The following is a 22,309-nucleotide window of genomic DNA, read 5'->3' as shown; positions in this document are numbered from 1 at the left end:
GGTGCTAAAAGATCCCTTTGCATACTGATATTTCAGAAAACATAGCTATGTCTCTGAATTCTACAGGTAGTATCAGGAACATCAGTAGAGGATGTTGGGTAGGGGGGCGGGCGGCTGAAGTTCAGCCCATACCAGGTGACGCCCTAAAAGGGGGCGATACCATACTCTTAGAGTGTTCCCCAAACATCTGCCTTTTATAGAAGAAGGCTGTGACATTCTCCTGTGTCCTTTTATAATGCTGGAGCTCAGTGGAAGAGATCGTGTGAGTGGGGTAAGGCTCAATGGGAGGAGAAAGGACAGCCCTCGGTGTTTTCTTTTATTAAGTTTGTTATTAAATAATTTATTTTAAACATATTTTAAAAAGCACATCTTACCTAATTATCTTATGTACATAATTTAATGTTGTAAGCACATCTTACCACATTAAACTATGTACACGTAAATACTTTTAGGCTATGCATATAATATTGCAACTTAAAGATATAATTTTAATTTTGCTAGTTGTTAACATCACAGCTATTGCCATCATATTCAGTGATATACAGAAATTACAATTTATGAATTACAGTGCGCCCGCGCCATACGCGGGCACACCATATGCAAAGCCGCGGGGCGGAAGGGGCGGCGCGTCCCATTCAATAGAATGGGCGCGCGCGCCCGTTGTGCCCTGCGCGCGCCTGTGCCGCCGCGCCGCCGCACACGAGCCCCATTGTTTCCAATGGGGCTTGAAAATAGGCGGAATTCGCCTTACGCAGAGGGATCCGGAACGGATCCCCCGCGTAAGGCGAGGACGGACTGTACATTAGTACAACAAACATTAATAAGGATTCTGTATGGTGTGGTATGGGAGAGGGGGTGACACCATGAGTTACTGCACTAGGTGATGCCAACCCTAGTGATGCCACTGATTAACATGGATATGCAAAAATATAGACTAAAAACAAATCAGTGCAAACTGGGGCTCAAATAAACTTGCAGAGAGAGGAAATGGACCACCAAGCACCTTCAAATTATAAAATTTCAAATAAAATATTTTTCTGACACCAAAAAGATGGTGCTATTATATTTACTTACTTAATAACTAATTTTCTTTTAAGCCCAAACAGATCCCAAGCCAGTTTTAAATCTTTAAAATATAACAGTAAAATCTATCATTACTCCTGCAAAACTGGTCTTTTGCAGGAGGTGCTGCCACAACATGTTCAATGTAGTTCTCTCTGGGCTGCTTTCCTTTCTGTTCACTGTGGATTTTTAATTAATTATTATTACTTTTTATAACTGCCTTTCATCCAAATAAATACCAGGGTGTTGTATAAATATAATTAAAACAAGCTATTTGACAATACATTCAGAAAAATTAATTAATGTTTGTATGGTCTTAGGTGAAAGAAATTTTTGATCACTTTGATAAGCTACATCTTTGGGTACATCTTTATTGCAGGAACTGAACCTTGGACACTGAAATATACTGACTGAAACAAACCCAGAGAGAAAAAATACAGACCTTGAAATGGTAACACTTCAAATAAAATATTTTTCTGATTCCAAAATGTTGGTGCTATTATGCCACCCAGACCTCCAGTAAGAATTTTCAATTTAAACCTATGCATTATGAAATTATCACAACTTCGCTTACAAGTTAGCTGTGTCCTTTGCTTTTTTTACTGCTAAGCCAAGCCATGTATTATCCATTAGCATGGATGCTAGCCAGATCTGCAGGTTAAAAAGACACTTATTTATACAGTAACTGATTTGCACATCAACAGCACATTTAGTTACCAGCCCCACTTCCCACTTTCCCTTAACAAAAAATATCTGAAACTGTAAGCAGAGAAACAATACAGCACAAGAATGAATTAACTGTGATTTTTTCCTAATGTGCTTTCCTACTAGGCATGCATATCAGAGGTGGCACTCAAAGCCCTCTCTGTGGGCACACGCTCTGTCACCCCAGCACAGAGTTCATCAGAGTTTGTTACTAGAAAGCTAGAAGAACGTGGCACTTTGTGATAAATAAATATGTTGTGGGTTGCAGTTTGGGGACTCGGTCTGTAAAAGGTTTGCCATCACTGGCCTAGGGAGTAGGTCTCTTCTCCAGCCCTGGTGCAAAAGTGGGCACTTTGCATTTTTTGAAGAGGAAAAGAGATCCAGCTGGGGAATTCCCCATTGAGATGTGATGAAGTCGTATGCCTTGGGTGACAGAGTCCATTCATGTTACAGAGCCCTGTCTCGGTTCAGAGAGTTCATTGTCCTTGCCTGCTAGGTGGACCACTACCAGGTGGATGGAGAAAATGTTGCACCATCTCTAAAACTGCAGTGCAAGGTGAAGAAGCGGTTGAGAGTGAGTGTTGATATAGCCATGCTGGTATTGTCTGTGACTTCTTGGACCACCTTGTGGCAAAGATGATTCTTGAATGATCTGAAAGCCTTGACGACAGCTAGGAGTTTGAGAGCAATTGACGTGCATCCGTGATTCGGAAGGGGACCAGCATCCCTGAACTCGAAGATCTTCATAATGAGCTCACCAGCCTGTCATAGAGATATCTGTGGTGACAATCCTGGAAGGCTGCGGGGACTGGAATAGCATCCCTTTTATGTACTGTTTATATGTATTTTGTAGATTGTATGCCATTGGCAGGTTTTATATTTTTATTGACTTGATTATCTGTATGCATATCACTGTATACATTTACAGTGCTATAGAAAATAATAATAATAATAATCCCTTCAAGAACATCCTGAGGAACAGTCCACCAGTGGGGCCCACACTTCTGTTGGAAAAGTCAATCTTTTGGTCTGTCAATCGTGCAGGTGGTCAAAGAGAGACAGGAACCACTCCAGAAGAGGCCAGAATTTCATGCATGACAGGTAGGTGATTGCTGTCGTCAGTGCCATGAGGCCCAGTAGTCACTGGATGTCTCTCACTGATGGATGGGAGAAACAAACAACAGTTTGAATATGAGACCAGACAGACTTGGCCCTTTGAGTAGAGAGACAGAGACAAAGTCATGACAAAGTCCAGAGGTGTTCCAATGTACTCTATCACTTTGATCGGTTCAAGATGGACTTGGAGGGATTGATGGTGAGATCAAGGTAGGTGAGAGAGAGCGTATGATGGACATCTCAAAACAATTGTGTGCAAGAGGACAACACCAGAATCCAATCCACTAAATATGAAAAAAAATTATCCCTTGAATTCACAGATGAGAGATTACCACTGCCATGCATTTCGTGAAGACCCTGGGGGTGGTAGAGAGGCCAAAGAGCAAAATGGTATATTCATAGAGATCTCCTTCTATTGTGAAACAAAGATACTTACAGTGTTGGGGCCAAATTGCAATGTGAAAATAAGCCTCTTTCAGGTCAATAAAGGCAAACCAATCTCCTTGATGAAGGAAGGGCAGAACGGACTGCAGAGCCACCATCCTGAACCTGTGTGGAGAGATGTAATGATTGACTCCTTTCAGGTCTAAGATAAGAAGGAGGCCTCTGTCCTTCTTCAGAACTGTGAAGTACCTGGAGATGTAGCCATCCAGTCTGCACATGTCTGGGATGTGCTGAATAGCACCTTTGTCGAGAAGGGAGGTGATTTCCTCTTGAAGAGGAGAAGAGGATGGAGTACAGTGAAATACGCCAAAAGATGGAGTATTTGAAAATTCTATGGCATAGCCAAGTTGAATGATGGTAAGAACCCATCAAAATCTGTGGTGATCTGCCACCAGGCGTTGTAAAAATGGCAGAGCTTCAGACCCCGAGAACAAGTTGGCACTGAAAGGGTCAAATGGCATACTGGTGTTACTCTTGCTGACAGGTCAAATCCGTGACTATGTAGAAGATGCCTTTTATTATTATTATTGTTGCTGCTGCTGTTGTTGGTAATGCTGTGGCCTGAAGGGTTTTCTAGAGAATGATGTGGAGAGCAGAGAAGATCCACAGAAGTGTGAAGATATAGAAAGAAGGTCTGGAATATGTAGATGGAGCAAGCCTGGAACGCAATTGATATGGGTGATATTGTTGCCTTTGCCCAGTCATATATAATTTCTTCCCTGTAATCTGGGCTTTGCAAAGGTGGTCCAGGGACTCATCAGTTTTGGCAGTGAAAAGACCTTCCCCTTCAAAGGGAAGGGCCTCAATATGCCTTTTGGCTGTGTCGGAGAGGTCAGTGGATTTTAGCCAGGCAGAACGTCAGAGAGCCATAGCACCAGAGATGACCTTAGAGGTGCAATCCATGGAATGTCTGGCTTAATGTATTTGCTGGTTCATCAGTGAAAGGGATTCACCATAAAAGTCCAAGACCTTCTGGTCCTCAGGGAGACTAGGGATAAAGGCTGCCATCCTGTCCCATTGAAACTTGTGATAGGCCACCATGCAGGCTTGCATGTCACTGAATTTAGCAGAAAGTGCTGCTGAAGAATAGAAATGTTGATCAAAGATACCCAAGTGTCGGCCATCCTGTCAATGGGAGAAGAATGCATCTTCCCTGAAGATTTACATGTTGATTCAACCACCAGAGAGTTAGGAGTAGGGTGGGTGAAGAGGTATGGAGCTTTATCGGGCTGCACCTTGTAAAGGCTCTCCAGAAGTTTAGAGGTGTTATAGATGCAGGTTTTATCCAGAGGAGATGCATCACATCAGACAATGAAGCCAGGAAAGGTAATACAGCTGGTGCAATTGTTTTGGAATCAACAATTTGGAACACTGGATCCCATGCTGGCTTCGGAGGAGTGTCTACTTGAAGGCCCAGAGCCCTAGCCATTCTGGTAACCAATAATAATAATAATAATAATAATAATAATAATAATAATAATAATTTATATCCTGCCTCTCTACAAAATGCAATCGAGGTGGTTTACAAGATTAAAAATATACAATCTGAACCCTCAACCCACCCCCCTTAAAATACAATTAAACAATGTAGAATTTAAAACATAAAACATACTTAAAAACAATACAATAACTGTGGTGAAGTCAGAGGTCAGCAATTAGATATAGCTGGAGAACTATTCAGGAAAGGCCTGCCGGAAGAGATCCATCTTTATAGCTTTTTAAAAGCTGTTTAGAGTGGTAATATGACGGATCTCGTCCGCCGGGCCATTGCACAATCTGGGAGGTACAGCTGAAAAGGTCCTCTGGGAGGTCATAGATAGTCTTGTTTTACAAGGCTGTAACAGATTTTTCCCTGAGGATCTAAGTGTGCGAGGAGGATTATATGGAAGGAGGTAGTCCCAAAGATAGGTTGGACCCAAGCCATTTAGGGCTTTAAAGGTAATAACCAACACCTTGTACTGGGCCCGGAAATTGATGGGCAGCCAGTGGAGTGATCTTAAGATCGGTGTTATATGGTCTCTTCTGGATGTACCAGAGGCCAATCTGGCTGCCATGTTCTGAACTAATTGAAGTTTCCGGACCAAGCACGAGGGTAGCCCCATGTAGAGTGCATTGCAGAAATCAAGGTGTGAGATTACCAGCGCATGTACTACAGTCTCAAGGTCCCTGACTTCCAGGAAAGGGCACAGGTGGCGTATCAGCCAAAGCTGATAACAGGCGCTCCTAACCGTCGCATTCACCTGATTTGTCACGTGAAGTGACGAATCTAGGAGCACCCCAGACTGCGAACACAGTCCTTTGAGGAGAGTGTGACCCCTTCTAGGACTGGAGGTTGTATCCCAATACCTGGGTTCGGAACTGATACCGTAAGTACCTCCGTTTTGTCTGGATTCATCTTCAATTTGTTTTCCCTCATCCAATCCATTACAGGCTTAAGACAGTCATTGAGAGGCGAGACGCCATCTGAAGTCAAAGCTGAAAACTGAGACATGGAGAAGTATATCTGGGTGTCATCAGCGTACTGATAAAACACCCCCCCCCACCCATGCCTCAGGATGATCTCTCCCAGCGGCTTCTGAGAAGAGTTGAATGTCTTCAGGGGGGAGAGTGGGGTCCAGTATCTTCAAGCTCCTCTTGAGGTGATTCTATCAAAAGGGAGGGAGAGACAGGTGAAGTCTCGGTGTTATAAGCATCTATCTTATGAAATGCTGCACATGGTGGCGCAGTTGTTAAATGCCTGTACTGCAGCCATTCACTCGAAACCACAAGGTTGCGAGTTCAAGACCAGCAAAAGGGCCCAAGCTCAACTCAGGCTTGCATCCTTCCAAGGTCGCTAAAATGAGTACCCAGACTGTTGGGGGCAAATTAGCTTACTTGCTAATTAGCTTACTTGCTGTTCACCGCTATGATCTTTGGAATAGCGGTATATAAATAAAACAAATTATTATAATTATTATTATCACACTTTGCCTCAGATTGAGTGAGATCATTTATCCAACTAACCATAGGCAGTTCATGACTAGAGGAGGAAAGGAGTGCTCCCTCTCATGGCTTGCTTCATTAACAGTTCCTGACTGGAGTGGGAAGGGAACACAGCCTAACACCACTAAGTCCACAAGCCACTCATTTATTGTCTAGACGAAATTTGTGGGGGAAGAAAGTTCAAAATGCAAAATTCTCCATCTTGAAAAGGAAGTGTAACAAATCCAACCTATTATTATTATTATTATTATTATTATTATTATTAGACTGTTGGTGGTGGGACAGAATGGTAGATTGGACAGCTTGTGTTGTAACAGCAGCTGGTACCCTAGAAGAGGCTTGTATAGTTGATACCAGAAGAATCACAGTAGGGATGGGCATCAATACTGAAGTAGTGAGCGGTATCGTATCGCTGTCATTGAGGCCGAAGAATGAGGTGGAGTTGGAGGAGAACACAATACCATCATAGTGATGCAAGGAGGTGGAGAAGGCACCCTGGTGTCTCACTCCTTTGGTTGCTGGAACAGTGATGGAGGAGTGGAAGGTCTGAAACAAGAGTTGGACTGGGAGACATGGTATCGAGTAGAAGCGTGGGATCGAGATTGGGAGCACACTCGGTATCAAGAAGGAGAGTGGTAAGACAGCTCCCTGTGATGGTAGTGATCTTGATACAAAGGAGAGTAGGACCTGCAAAATTAAGGACATTCTCTCCAATGGTCCTCCATTCTGTATTGTTCTATGTATGAAGCAGAAGTATATGGAGAATCACAGTAATAAAGCCTTGAGGAGGATGCAGATAAATCAGCTCGATCTCTATACAGCGTTGAGAGTGGTGAGATCTTGCAGGTGAGAAGGAGCAAGACCAAGGGGGTGGAGGCGAGAATTACAGTCTATAAATCCTGGCCAGAAACTCAAAGATCTGTGACAACACCAACAAAGGGACTGGTGGTAACAGTGAGACTGCAGTCACCGGAGTCAGCAAAGTCAGAGTAGAAGGAGTGGGCTGAGGTAACAATATCGAAGCTGCACACGTTGAAGCCAACTGTGTCACTCCCCAGCATTGAGTCCACCTGAGGGACCGAGAGGGGAAGAAGGACGGCTGGTACCACAGTTGTCAATGCTGAAGCTGCGATCATCAAGTCTGATATGGGGGGGGGGGGGGGGGGGGAGCATGGTCTTATGGTTTGTCTTAGGCTTATCAACCTCATATTCACCTGCGGTAGTCGTGGATCTCTTCTTTGCCTTATGAGTATTGTAGCTTGTCCTGAGAAACAAAGGGAACATCCTGCAAAGAAGCAGTCGAGCAGCAAGGGTCGCCATAGAGTCCAGACTGGCCTCAGATGATATCAAAGCTGTCAGCCCCAAAGGGAATGATACTAGGGCAGTCAATACTGAGGGAGCTGATATCGATGTGACAGAAGCTAAAGAAGAAGCCGTTTTCCTTGAAATCTTTGAGATCCTCGAAAGCTTAGAAATCAGAATAAGAGTCAAAGGATCCTGAGGTCAAGCATTCAGCTATGGACAACGAATGCTCCCAACAAAAAAAAATTAAGTGTTGAGCTCTATTGCAGGGCATTTGAGGAGTAAAGGAATGAAAAATAGAACAGTGCTTAGCAATATGGCTTTCACCGAGATTAAAAAAACACAGAGAGTGTCCATCAGTAAGTGCAACTTTCCTATTAAAGGAGACACAAAGTTTGAAAAGAGAGGTGGAGGCCATAAAAGACCTAGCCAGGCAGAGAAAGCAGGAAAAAATAAATCAACCTCTCCCTGCTGTCTCCTCTTTTTTTTCTTTTTGGCAACTCAAGAATAAAGAATAAAAATAAGAACATAAATCAGAAATAAATCAAACAATCTGACTGTACCTGGAGTGACTCAACTAGAGAACTATCCAAAAGAAGCTTCTCTTGCGGTGGATGAACGAGAAATGAAGGTGGAGCTAGATTGGTGGGATTGGGCATGCTCACAGGATGGGAGGGGCTACCCACCAATCTACTTAGGTTTTCAGCTTCCAAATACAGTCTCTGTGTAAGTGCAAAACCCTATTATGTGAGGCACAGAGACCACGAAGAAGAACTAGAGTTCCATTTCCACAACTGCAGATGCATCCTCAGAGCTCTCCCATTTCTTTCTCCAGGGTGCATATTTTTCTGTCTTTGTGAGGAAAGGGGAATGTTTGGGCTATCAGTCTTACAGATGTTGAAACTCCAGGATGCCCTTTTGAATCATAGACAGAATATTAAGTATATTTCTCAAGCTTTTTTGATAGTACAACCATCTTCCTCAGTGAAAAAGCCACCATCAATTCTGTTGACTCTTCCAGTGATCTCCAAAGAATTATTTAGATTTGATTAATAACATCACAGTACGCATTTTCTACTTGCTTTTACCACTGCATGGCTACTGCTAAAGTCCAGTCCACTTTTGGCTTTGTTGCTCTGTGAAGTCAACAGTTGGCTAGGAGAAAACACTTTCCACAAGTGTGGGAGTGGGGGTAATCTTTAGAAAACGATGAAAAATTTGCCTACCTAACCCAAGGACAGAAGGCTCTCTGTTAGTTTTCTCTTGCCCTTGAAAAAGAAACCTATTTCATATCATTGCATTTCTCCAGGTTTGTGAACAAAGACTGTAGTTTTCCTACTGGATTAAACATACCCACAGTACTACCTAATCAGGGTTTAATATAATCATATATTTGATTTAGAAAAACCTGCTGCAATGTTTTAGTATTAACAGAAAGTTTTATGTCATACTGGAGTCACAAGACAGGTTGTAAATGGCAAATGGGTATTCCAGATAGCGCTTGCTTTCAAAATGCATGCTATGTTTAATTTCACTATCTAAGACTTCATACTTTGGGACTAAAAGTTAATATATGTTGTTGTTGTGCACCTTCAAGTTGTTTCTGACTTATGGTGACCTTAAGGTGAATCTATCATAGGGTTTTCTTTGCCACTTTTTTTCAGAGGTGATTTGCCTTAGCCTTTCTCTGAGGCTGAGAGAGTGTGACTTGCCCAGGGTCACCCAGATTTCCATGGCCAAGTGGGATTTTGAACCATGGCTTCCCAGTGTCCTAGTCCAAGGCCTAACACTATGCCATGTTATAATGAATGCCACCTTTTCCTGTTCACTTTGTGGCTGTGGCATCAGTTCAGTTTGATGATAAGCTAAGCAGAAATTCTTTGCTTCTTCCCAGGTACGGCGCTTTGCTGTCTCTATGTAGTAACAGTTGTTTTTCCAAAACCACCATCCAGGATCTTTTGGGCATTTCAGATTAATCACCCCTGAAAAATGAACATCAGCATTTAAACAACCAGGGAACATAACAAATATCAAATGTCATTGCCCCCTGGTATTGTTAGTATTGTTATAGTCGGTAGTACAAAGCCAAGTAGGTCAGCACCACTGACCAGACATGCATCCAGTTATATGGTGAAATATTCATGCAGTGGCTGCAACTGTATTTTGATGGTAACCCATCAGCAAAAGAAAAGCTATTGCTGAAAAATATTTCAGTGCAAAAATCCCAAAGCTTGTGTCCAGGAATTTTAATGGGCTAGGTCAAATCAGCTTTCCCCTGCATGATGCCAAATTTCCTTTCTTCACTTTCTCCCTCATTTTTGCCCTTTATTGTCATGAGTGATATGCTGTGGGTAATAAATAATAGGGTGAGGTAAGTAACAACCTCCTTTCCACAATTTCATAGGCTTAGACTTTTTTTAGATAATATAAACTATTATCTAATCAATTAATTTCTCACATTGATGCTTTCTGTAAAGATTTTCTATATTGTTATTGTCTTCACCTGAGATCTGACCCACTTATGTTCTCAACAAATACAAGCATAGTTGAGAATGGATTTAAAAACAAAACCCCAACAAAACAAAACCCTGAGATCTGATGCACTTAGCTATTTTGCCTGGTCTGTCAGAAAGCTCTGGTACCTCACCAAACTACAAATCTCAGGATTCTGTAGGATAGAATAATGGCAGTTAAAGTTGTGTCAAACTGCTTTAATTCTACTTTGTGGATATACCCACAGATTTGATCAAGTACAATAGTGGTTAATGTGTTACCTCGGGACCAGGCCCCAATCACCCCTCTCACATTTCATATCAATCTAATATTAAAAAGTACACTGAGGTGAGTGACCAATGTGTGACCTGTAAAGGCAACCCCAAGGTGGAAATCTGGCCATAATCTGGGTGGTTCCAGCAAGGGGGTAAACAAGGCACCCACCACAGTGAGATCACCCAAGACAGCAACATAATCCTTTTTGTCTACGGAGGGTAATGATGGGACTCTGGCCAAAGGAGATGGTTGTGCATACACTGACAAAGGACAGTTCTCCAACAGCAAGGGGTTTGCTTTTGTCTGAGATATCCACACCAATCGTCCGAACCTTTACTACAGCTGCCAACCATTCTTTTTTCCTGGAAGACCATTTAGCAGAGAGTTGATCCAGTCATCCTGAAGAATACTGTTCTAGGACATGATTTTCAGTATATATATCACTACCTAGACACTAGCAATTTGGTCTAGTTTGTAATCAGGCAGACACTGTGCCAGTTCTACTAGGCACCTCATTAAGCTGGCCATCCCACTTGCCTCACTGGCTAATCCAGACACCCATTGATTTGAACCATACTTCAAGATGGTTAACGAATCACCTTTAGCAAAGCCTGCACTATTTACCTTTTCCCATCGTTGCATCATTAGTTCGTGTGTGTGTGTGTGTGTGTGTGTGTGTGTGTGTGTGCACGTGCACGCTTGTGTGTATGTTGCTTTTCTCCCTAATAAAATTACAAAAACCTATTTGGAATTGCCCCTGGCAATCACAGAAGTTTACTGTTGCCCCAGCGAAAACATAATTTGATCTATTAAAATTCCCCTAAGCATATTAATCTGTGGGTACCCTCTCGGGACCCCAGCATTTTTGGTAAGAAATGAATACAGATTTTTTTTAAAAAGCTCAGAACTACAATATGTTCCTTCTGCCACAGGAACTCCCAAAAATGGCAAACATGTTCTGGAGGCCAAATTTCCCCCAGTACCTGTGCACTCCGGGCTCTTGGATAAAAGCCAGTATGGAGCAGCAAGACTGAGGATTTTAAATGTCCCTCTGATGCATCTACAAGTAATCAGAACACATAAACAAAACAGGCACAGTGAAATATCTTCTACTGCTTCAAAGGCTTCAAAATGGGGTGGGGGTGGGGGTGGGAGTGATGACAGAAAGTCCAACTAAGTTCCCCACTAGAAGTGTGTGAAGTACCTTATCTCTAGAGTACTATACATGAGGTGAAAAACCTAGTTCCGGCCTAGTAGTTATGTTCTAGATGCAGTAAAGTAACACCTGCATATGCACATCAGTTTCTGGCATGGCATGTACAAATATTTCATGAGGACAGCTTGTGACTATTTATTTTGCGTTTGTGACCACTACAGTTACAAATCAGGTGAACAGAATCTGTTCTTCTCCATTCCAGATGAATTTGGGAAAGGGAGAGATTATTAATACAGCTGTAAATGGAATACCTTTTTCACAATCTGTTGTTAAGTAATCTTCGTTACACTGCTCATTTTCAGCACATTGTCCAGTTAATGGATTACAGTTTTCAGTACCATTACAAGTGCAAGTTATGTGACATCTAGGACCATAATATCCTGGTGTACAAGCTGCCAAAAGAGATTTCAAAGGTCAAGCAACACAGCAAGTTAAAGAAATGCAACATGGGGGGGGGGGGGGGGGCTAGGATAGTAATATCAGTAATAGCAATAAAAAGTAGAACAATCTTATAACACAACAAGAATAGTAATTAAATCAATAATAATTAAAAATATACACAAACAGCTCATTGCTGAATGCAAAGACTTAGTTGACCTAGCAGATTTCAATTTTCACACTTAAATCTTGCATTTCTTAGCTACTGGAAACAATGAAAAATTGAAGTGTTTTTTTTTAATAACAGTAAAAATGAAACTAAACAGCTCAGATTTCCTTAGGTTAGGAGATTCATTATGACAAAAATAATGTTAAGTAAACAATCTTTCCAGAAGAGTAAGAATCCTTGTACAGTCTTCAAAGGGGAACAATTTGATCACAACAAATTATAAAAGAACATAATGATTAGCTCATTGCTACAGTTATATATTAGCTACTTTAAAATTATTATTTGAACAAAACAAGCCAAAAACTAGTAACAGCTCACTGATAATGTACTTCATGTTATGTGTTAATGCACCTATGGCACTACCTCTCTGCAGTGGTGGGATTGTATGTAAAAGGCTATACTGCTGGCAGCAGTGCTGTTGGTAGGGTTTCCTATGTCAGACAGACTTTTGCTGATGAGCCATACTAAATGTGCCAAACAGGTACTGGGAAGGCTCTCTCAGAGACAATGACAGTTGCATCATAGCTAATGCTTATTAGTACTGTGCAGAAGGAGGCACAGTAAATCCCTTTTGAACTTGTGCAGATCATGAAAAAAACACACCTCGGATTGAGAAATGGGTGTGCCACGACATTTGACTGTCCTGATGCATAATCTTACTCAGGACAAGACACTACAGAATACGAAGAAAACAAATAAGAGGGTAAAACAAGTCTACTTTTTATCTCCCTATTTGTTTAATTTGTATGCTGAAAATACAGTACTTAAAGCAGGATTAAACTTGGAAGAAGGAAGCATGAAAATTGGAAGGAAGATCAACAATTTAAGATATGCATATGACACCATACTACAGTGGGCTCTTACCTTAGGCAAGGATCCATTAAGGACCCCCCCCCCCCCACGTAAGGCAAAAAGCGTGCATGCTCAAGCCCCATTGAATATAATGGGGCTTGTGCATGTGGCGTGGCAGAGCTTGTGCACCACAGGTGTGCATGCCATTCGTTGTTTTGCCACATGGCTTCAGAATAAACTGAAAGCCACGTACAGTGCACCCACGTATGTGAAAGCTGGACAGTAAAGAAAGCTATTAGGAAGAAAATTGACTCATCTGCAATGTGCAGCTGGAGAAGCATTCTATGAATACTACAGACTGATAAAAAGACCAACAAATGGGTCTAAGAGCCTTGAACTCTCCCCAGAAGCCAAGATAACTAAGGGGCTCTCCAGACCACCTCAAAAGGGCAGGCTGGAGGTTCACAGTTTTCCTCTAGAAGGACGCTGCAGCACTCAAACCAGGTTCTTCTTGGCACATGGGGATGTTGTCATCAGTGCACCATTTTGGCACTGACACATCCATGATGCAAGCGTGGCGCCCGGAGGTGCAGACGTGGTACTGTGCTTGTGGCATGCATGCATGCACGCCCCATATGGACGGCGCCACGTAAAGATGGCACCGTCCCTATGTTCTAGAGTTCTGGAGTATGCAAATGCTGCATGCTCCAGAACCCTAGAATTAGCTCCAGGCCGCCACAAATCGGTGGTCTGTACCAGACGTAAAATTGTTATTTTGGCCGTATCATGAGAAGACATGACTCATTAGAAAAGTCAATAATGCTTAGTAAGGCAGAAGGGAGTAGGAAAAGAGACTGATGGATAGACACAGGGGCAAAACAGACTGCCCCAAAATGGTGGACTGGGACTGCCATGGAACCGCACACAATGGCCCCAATCCACCTTTTTCCCAGCACCAAAAGAAGCAGCGAATTGTTGCTCCTTTTTGCACTGGTAAAAAGCCGGCTTTTCCACCCTGCAGTAGCTTTAAGGCGCTCACCTTAAAATGCTGCACCACAGGAGTGCTCAGAAGCCAGCCTACATGTGGGCAGCTGGGTGGCATGAAGCCAGCTTCCAGGTGTCTTGGGGGTGTGCATTGTGCATACCTCACTCTCACAAGTCAAGTAGATGCCAGCTTTGTATGCCAGTCTGTCGTGGCTCTCAGTCATTACAGATGGATAGACTCAATCAAGGAAACCACTGCCCTGAGTCTGCAAGACCTGGGCTAGGCTGGGCTGATGATAGGGTGACTTGCAAGTTTCTCAGTCTTAGGGTTGCCATAAGTCAAAGTCAACTTGACAGCAGTTAACAATAAAAAACAACAACAACATGAGTACATATTTATGGTCTGGTTGGACCATTTTTAAGCTTTTCCAGCTAGACAAGTAAATGATTTGAAAAAAATAGGTCTATTAGTCATGATAACTACACAGAAACGGTGCACCCTGAGCATCAGTTGCTAAAATACAAGTAGCAAAACTGAGCTTGTGAGTTTACCTGAAGTGTTTGTATACCTATTATTGAAATTCATGCTGGACTAGAAAGATCTCATTCTGGTTTAGCAGGGCTTTTCTTATGCTGTATAGTACCACCTCTGTGGCAGGCCTGAACATTAGGTAGGCTTAAATTTGAGCTACAACTTACAGATATTAAAAAAAAAATATCTGAGTGACATCTTGGAGATATAAAAAGCCTAATTCAAATATACCACTTACATAATATCAAATAAGTACCTTGTGAGACATACATACCACTTTTCAAGTATGCTGTATATAAATTTGCAAAGGATCCACTGACAAGCACCAGTCGGTTTGCAAGAAACGTTATGTAGCTGTCTCTTATCTTTTGAACTCCAGTACAAAGTGTTCTTTCCAATCTGCAGTGTTGAAAAGCTTCACTTAATGATTTGTGGATGACTGCTTTAATATCCTTGGCAATACCAACCAGGTAATAGCCACCAAACATATGGAAATCCATTGTTTCTACAACATGAAAATAATTGGTTTGGCAAGTCAGCCTTCCATTTTATAGAAACGTTTTATTGCTTTTGCCTCAGCTGGATGGGAACTCTTGACATCACCTTTCTTATCTAATTAACTTCTGCCACCACCTCTTGATTTGAGTCCTCCCTCTTTGGCAATGCAACAGGACAATTGCTAGAGATTCCACTTGCACTTTCTGCCTGGTCATATGTCAATGCCTTACTAAGCTCACATTCCTGCCTTTTGAGATCTTGTAGGTGAATGTCACAGTCCCACATCTGCAAAGGCAAGCTGGGCTAGTGTGGTACTTTGTTAAGGAGTAAAATCAATTCAAAACCTCAGCAGTGATTCCCAGAAGGCAGCTAAAGCCATGCTGAAAGTCACATGTACAGTTCCGAGATATCTAATCTGTCTGACTATGCTTCAATTGTGACCACAAAAAACAAACAAACAGACACACAAAAACAGACCAACCCCCCCCCCCCCCACACACACACCATAAAACCCAGATTTTGGCTGAATTGATTGACAGTAGATCAGAGCAGCCTTCACTTATAGTAGGGAGGGGGGGAGGGACGGAGCAACAGGACAGAGCAAGAGAATCCTTGAGCTAACTCTCACATTCAGCTTCCTCAAGCCAGCCACCAGGTAGCAAAGCAGCCCCCCAATTTCAGCACATTTCCCCACTTTCCAGGGAAAGAAGAAAAATAGCTTCCTGGTCTGAGATAGAGAGAAGAAGGGGAGGGGGATCCATTGTCTCTGTGCTGCTAAAAGGATTGCAAATTTCCCTCTTGATGTTAATCAAATCAAGAAAAGAAACAAAATCCCTAGCACAACTCGCTACTACATTCTCCTTGTTAGAAAATGTGGTTTTAAAAAATAGTAAAACTTAGTTTAGCAGCAGTAGCAGCAACATGTACTCAACAGATATGAACTTCTAGTAAATAAACAGAATACATAGGGAGGTAAAATAAAAGTTACTTTATTGTTACATCTAGGTTCTAGAAAAATAACTAACCAGTAGAGAACACCTATATTTTGGTAGAAGGGTCCCTAGAGCTGACCCCCATAAGTGTAAGAGGGTTCCTAGAGCTGACCCCCAGGAATGTAAGAGAAAAATCACCATCCATGCTGACTTAAAGCAGAGAGTGGAAGAAGGGAGAACAAATGGTCATAAAAGCTCTTAACCCCTGGACAAAGGGAAGGGGACAAGAAGTAAAGAGACAGTACAGGAATAAACTGATTAATCTAAATGAATATACGTCTCCAGGACCAGATGAAGTACATCGAAGGGTATTAAAAGAACTGGCAAATGTAATATCGGAACCATTGACAATAATCTTCAAGAACTCCTGGAGAACAGGAGAAGTCCCAGCAGACTGGAGGAGGGCAAACGTTCTCCCCATCTTCAAAAAGGTGAAAAAAGAGGATCCCAACAATTATCATCCAGTTAGTCTGACATCTATACCAGGAAAGATTCTAGAGCAGATCATTAAACAGAGAGTCTGTGAACATTTTAGAAGGCAATGCCATAATCACAAAAAGTCAACATGGATTTCAGAGAAAGAAGTCATGCCAGACAAATCTGATATCTTTCTTTGATAAAATTACCAGCTTGGTAGATGAAGGGAGTGCTGTGGATATAGTATATCTTGATTTCAGTAAGGCTTTTGACAAGGTTCCCTATGACATTCTTGCAAACAAGGTTGTAAAATGTGGACTAGACGGACTTCCGGTAAAAAATGGCGAGAAGAGAACAGTGGGATCGTTGAGCAGGATCCTAGCTAGACCGATTGCATTCAGACAGATTGCGGGGGGGACCCTTACACTTCTGGAAAATCCCCGTCATTACTTGGGGTACAGACGGGCCCTCATGGATCAGCATACAAAACTTTTCTCTGCAGCCAAAGGAGTGGTGGTTGTCTTTGCCGAGGAGAGAGGCTTGTGATCGAGGGTTGCTGCAGATGCAAATCGGGGCTCCAAGAACTGAGCAGATTCTCGCCCCGCCAGTTTTAGGGAAAGGGGAAAAGAATCAACATTGGATTAATAACAGTAAGTTTGGCAAACAACAAGTTTCTCCGACTCAGATCTGTGTCATATATGTTGAGCATTTTAGAGCCATTTTATGGGCAATTTTGGTGAAACCCCCCTTTTGTGCGGAGGACTTGTAAAAAGCCATGCAGACTTAGATCATACAGGAGAGACCACTTTATAAATACTTTAAAAGAGTTTTGGGGACAATATAACAATGACAGGAAAATATAGCGGTTTACATCCTGGAATACTGAGAACTAAGTATGAAATGGAGCAAAATAAAGTCTGATGTGAGAGGATTGGGACATTTATTACATGGATCTAAAATTCGGAAGTTAAGATGGCGTAGTATACATATTGGAAGAGTTACAAAGAAATAAAGATTGATCAGTTTAGAGTGATATCTCAGAAGTAAAATTATAATTGACTATAGACAGTATTATTAATATCTCTTATTTTTCTTTTTGGAAAGCACTTTTTTTTCTCTTCTCTGGGAAAGCACATTTTTTTCCTGAGGATTAGTGGCAATTCAGAAGATAGCTGAGGGGAGCTGATGCAACTTTGTTGCAAGATACTTGGGTGGGTTACAGACCGCCGCCGCCTGCTCCGTGAGGGAGCCGCAGCAGCCACACCGCGTGACTCCCTCGCGGAGCAAAAAAGAAGCTCCAAAATGGAGCTTCTTCCTGCGGCGCTCTTATGACGTCGCGAGGTGCCAATGGCGCACTCGTGACGTCATAACCGCCACGCAACGTGCGGACGCACAGCGTCCGCTACGTCAATATGGCGGCCCCCATGTGGAAGGGGCGCTGCCATATTGTACGTATTCCATACGTACTAGGGTTAGGGGGGTGCGGAAGCACCGCCCCTTCCTAACCCTAATACGTATGGAATACGTATTTTTTGGCGGTGTGTAACCCGCCAAAGAGAAACAAAGAGTTACACATGTCCCCTAAGAAGATCAAAATAGAAACAGACATAGAATTAAACATCCAGTATCTCAATAATACAAACTTTACAACTTTACAAACTTCTCAGTGGAGAGGAGAAAATAAGAATAATAAGAAACAAGAAAATAAGAACAACACAGGGGAAGAAAGGAAGAGAGGAAAGGGGACAAGACGACGCAGCGCCAAACATGAGTGGGATTTAAAGTGAAAAATGAAAGAGTGCATCGGATTAGAGGACAGGGGAGGAGACAACGGAGATATAAAGTGTCTTTTTTGATTCCATTACATCTTACTTTCGATAGAGTAATGACTAATTAAGTACCATTAACAATAATAATAACAAGAAAACTAGAATTCTAGCTCACTCTTTCCAGGAGGAAAGCTGGTTTTCTTTCTCCATGTGCTTTGGTGAGATCTGACCTTTTTAAACTTGGGATATTGCTGTGGATCATTGGTGGGAGTGGCAAGAAGCCTAATTCTGTTTAAATGCTGGGGGAGGCGTGCGCCTGATGGCACGCAAATTGTTTATTTTGATTTTTAAAAAATTGTTATATAGTCAAGGAGGGTTTGGAGTACACAGGAGAACCTGGCCTGGGAACGTTGTTAGAGGGAGGCCCTTTAATTTTCCACATTTTCTTTTCCCTTTTTCCTTAATGGGCTTGTGGGTACTTTTGCTCAGAGGAAGTGAGTCAGAGACTTTCTCTGAAAGGAGCTAGTCTACATAACTATAAGGCCAGTGAATTGAACTCAAGGACAGAGTTTGGGGACAAAGGCCAAGCCATCAGGGTTTCTTTACACTGGTGTTCAGCAGGGGAAACCCAGTTTTGTTTCAGAGCCTCCTTAAGACTTCTCAATATGGACACTGAAGGCCCTGCTGCAGTCACCTGCAAATCCTGTGGGATGTTTGTCTTCTTGCCTAGGGATATGGGGAACTTCACCTGCCCCAAGTGCAAGTTGGCAGCCCTCTTAGAAGAGAAAGTACAGCAGCTGGAGGCCCAGGTCGCTACACTTCAGCATCATAGGGAGGAAGAGGTTTTCCTGACCAGAATGGACCAGATGGTCCTGGACAGGAAACACACAGAGGAAGTTGCTGGGGAGGAGGTCACTTCACACACAACAGAAATAGACAGTTGGAGGAAGGTCACCCACAGAAGTAGGGAAACCAGGGAACATTCTGTAAGCTTACAGCTACAGAATCGATTTCAATCTCTCTCTACTATCAGGGATGATGAGGAACAGCACCAGGGACAGACCTCAGGGACAGAGCAGGGGACCCAGAGAGCTCCACCAAAGGGAAAAGCCGTTGCTAAGCCTCGGAGGAGGCGGGTGGTGGTCGTCGGGGACTCTTTGCTGAGAGGTACTGAACCAGTGGTTTGTGGGCTGATAAGATGTCTCGAGAGGTGTGTTGTTTTCCCGGGGCAAAGATACGTGATGTGATAGAGAGGCTGACAAGACTTGTCAAGCCTACTGACCATTACCCCTTTCTTTTGGTTCATGTGAACCAATGATACTGCAAGGCATAGCCTTCAGAATATCATAAGGGATTATGAGGCTTTGGGTAGGAGGTTGGAAGAGGTAGACTTCAACTATCCTGATATTTGTTGGAAGTCAAACTCAGCCAAATCCTCAAGGTCTAGCAAATTCCTCACTTGCCTCGAAGACAATTTCATTGTCCAAAAGGTGGAAGAGGCAACAAGGGGGTCAGCTATTTTAGATCTGATCCTAACCAACAAGGATGACTTGGTCAATGGGGTGCAAGTGGTGGGATCCTTAGGTGGAAGTGACCATGTTCTCCTGGAGTTTGTTATACAGTGGAAAGGAGAAGCCAGGCATAGTCAGACACGCATTCTAGACTTTAGGAGAGCTGATTTCAGTAAACTTAGGGAAATACTGGGGGTGATCCCATGGTCAGGAATACTAAAAGAGAAGGTAGTTCAGGATGAATGGAAGTTTTTCAAGAGGGAGATACTGAAGGCATAAGTTAAAACAGTTCCAGTGAGGAAGAAAAATGGGAGGTGTCGCAAGAACCCAGGATGGATGACCAAGGAACTTTCAACTCAGCTAAATTTTAAACGGAACATGTATAAGAAATGGAAAAATGGGGAAATCACCAAAGAGGAATTCAAACAAATAGCTAGCATATGTAGAGATAAGGTCAGAAAAGCTAAAGCGCAGAATGAACTCAGGCTTGCTATAGAGGTTAAGAACAACAAAAAGGGCTTTTATGGATATGTCCGCAGCAAAAGGAAGAAGAAGGAAACGGTAGGGCCACTGTGTGGAGAAGATGGCAAAATGCTAACAGAAGACAGAGAAAAGCCAGCATTACTCAACACTTTCTTTGCCTCAGTGTTCTCAGAAAAGGAAAAGGGTGCTCAACCTGAGGACAATGGAGCAGAGGACAGAATAGGGGAAGTTCAGCACAAAAATAAGTAAAGAGACAGTACAGGAATACCTGTTTAACCTAAATGAATTTAAATCTCCAGGACCAGATGAACTACATCCAAGGGTATTAAAAGAACTGGCAAATGTTATATCGGAGCCATTGGCAATAATCTTTGAAAACTCCTGGAGAACAGGAGAAGTCCCAGCAGACTGGAGGAGGGCAAACGTTGTCCCCATCTTCAAAAAGGGGAAAAAAGAGGATCCCAACAATTATCATCCAGTTAGTGTGACATCAATACCAGGAAAGATTCTAGAGCAGATAATTAAACATAGAGTCTGTGAACATGTAGAAGGCAATGCCATAATCACAAAAAGTCAACACGGGTTTCAGAGAAAGAAGTCGTGCCAGACAAATCTTATCTCATTCTCTCATAAAGTTACCGGCTTGTTAGAGGAAGGAAATGTTGTGGATATAGTATATCTTGATTTCAGTAAGGCCTTTGATAAAGTTCCCCATGACATTCTTGCAAACAAGCTAGTGAAATGTGGACTAGACAAGGCAACTGTTACATGGATTTGTAATTGCTTGACCGGACAAACCCAAAGGGTGCTCAACAATGGCTCCTTTTCATCCTGGAGAGAAGTGACCAGTGGGGTCACACAGGGGTCTGTCTTGGGGCCAGTACTGTTCAACATCTTTATCAATGATTTGGATGACAGAATTGGGGGCATACTTATCAAATTTGCAGATGACACCAAATTAGGAGGAATAGCTAATACTCCAGAGGACAGGATCAAAATTCAAAATGACCTGAATAGACTAGGAAGCTGGGCCACAGCTAACAAAATGAACTTCAACAGGGAGAAATGTAAGGTATTGCACTTAGGCCGGAAAAATGAAATGCACAGATATAGGATGGGGGATACCTGGCTTAAGGAGATAACATGTGAAAGGGATCTAGGAGTCCAAGTAGACCACAAGTTGAACATGAGTCAACAGTGCAATGAGGCAGCTAACAAGGCCAATGTGATTTTAGGATGCATCAATAGAAGTATAGTATCTAGATCAAGGGAAGTAACAGTGCCACTATATTCTGCTCTGGTCAGGCCCCAGATGGAATATAGTGTCCAGTTCCGGGCGCCACAATTCAAAAAGGACATTGAGAAACTGGAGCGTGTCCAAAAGAGGGAGACTAAAATGGTGAAAGGTCTGGAAACCATGCCCTATGAGGAACGCCTTAGGGAGCTGGGTATGTCTAGCCTGGAGAAAAGAAGGTTAAGAGGTGATATGATAGCCTTGTTTAAATATTTGAAGGGATATCATATTGAGGAGAGAGCAAGCTTGTTTTCTGCTGCTCCAGAGACTAGAACCTGGAGCAATGGATGCAAGCTCCAGGAAAAGAGATTCCACCTCAACATTAGGAGGAACTTCCTGACAGTGAGGGCTGTTCGACAGTGGAACAAACTCCCTCGGAGTGTAGTGGAGTCTACTTCCTTGGAGGTCTTTAAGCAGAGGCTGGATGGCCATCTGTCGGGGATGCTTTGATTGTGATTTCCTGCATAGCAGGGGGTTGGACTGGATGGCCCTTGCGGTCTCTTCCAACTCTATGATTCTATGATCTATGATTCTAACAACTCCACAATTTCCTAACTATGTTCTTTACTATTGAAAAGAGAATTAAAGATGAAACTATAAAAGAAAGCATGATTAAATATGCTAGGAATACAGGTCATCCTATCAAATTAGAAAATTGGGAAAGATTATGGGGTCAGGATATAAAGTTCACATTATCAATGGATGTAAGGGAAAATGTATATAAAATGATCCACCGATGGTACCTCTCTCCAAACAAGATAGCAAAAATTAACAAAAAGGAAAATGTTGGAAATTTCATAGAAGAGTTGGATCATTATACCATATATGGTGGAC

The 22,309-nt window shown here is 42.5% G+C and overlaps 1 protein-coding gene across 8 annotated transcripts in view; it reads right to left on the bottom strand.

Annotated features, from left to right (window-relative positions):
• Window positions 1-22,309, bottom strand: part of LOC149321921 (uncharacterized) — a 174,801-nt gene that overhangs the window by 20,913 nt on the left and 131,579 nt on the right. For 7 of the 8 annotated variants that reach the window (XR_016281860.1, XM_089531403.1, XM_089531422.1 and 4 more), the window contains 4 exons: window positions 14,786-15,016; window positions 11,848-11,988; window positions 9,427-9,593; window positions 1,637-1,713 (listed from right to left, as the gene is read on the bottom strand). Coding sequence is in view for 7 of the 8 variants with exons in the window: in XM_089531403.1 (XP_089387529.1) it covers window positions 1,637-1,713; window positions 9,427-9,593; window positions 11,848-11,988; window positions 14,786-15,016 (616 nt within the window). In the remaining variant the exon portion in view is untranslated. The remainder of the gene's footprint in view (window positions 1-1,636; window positions 1,714-9,426; window positions 9,594-11,847; window positions 11,989-14,785; window positions 15,017-22,309) is intronic. The other variant, XM_089531453.1, reaches the window with a different exon arrangement.

The sequence above is a fragment of the Sceloporus occidentalis genome, unplaced genomic scaffold (genome assembly GCF_023333645.1).
Source record: "Sceloporus occidentalis isolate IW3139 unplaced genomic scaffold, rSceOcc1.0.p SCAF_1, whole genome shotgun sequence".
Lineage (NCBI taxonomy): Eukaryota > Metazoa > Chordata > Lepidosauria > Squamata > Phrynosomatidae > Sceloporus > Sceloporus occidentalis.
This window is presented reverse-complemented; position numbering and strand designations above follow the sequence as displayed.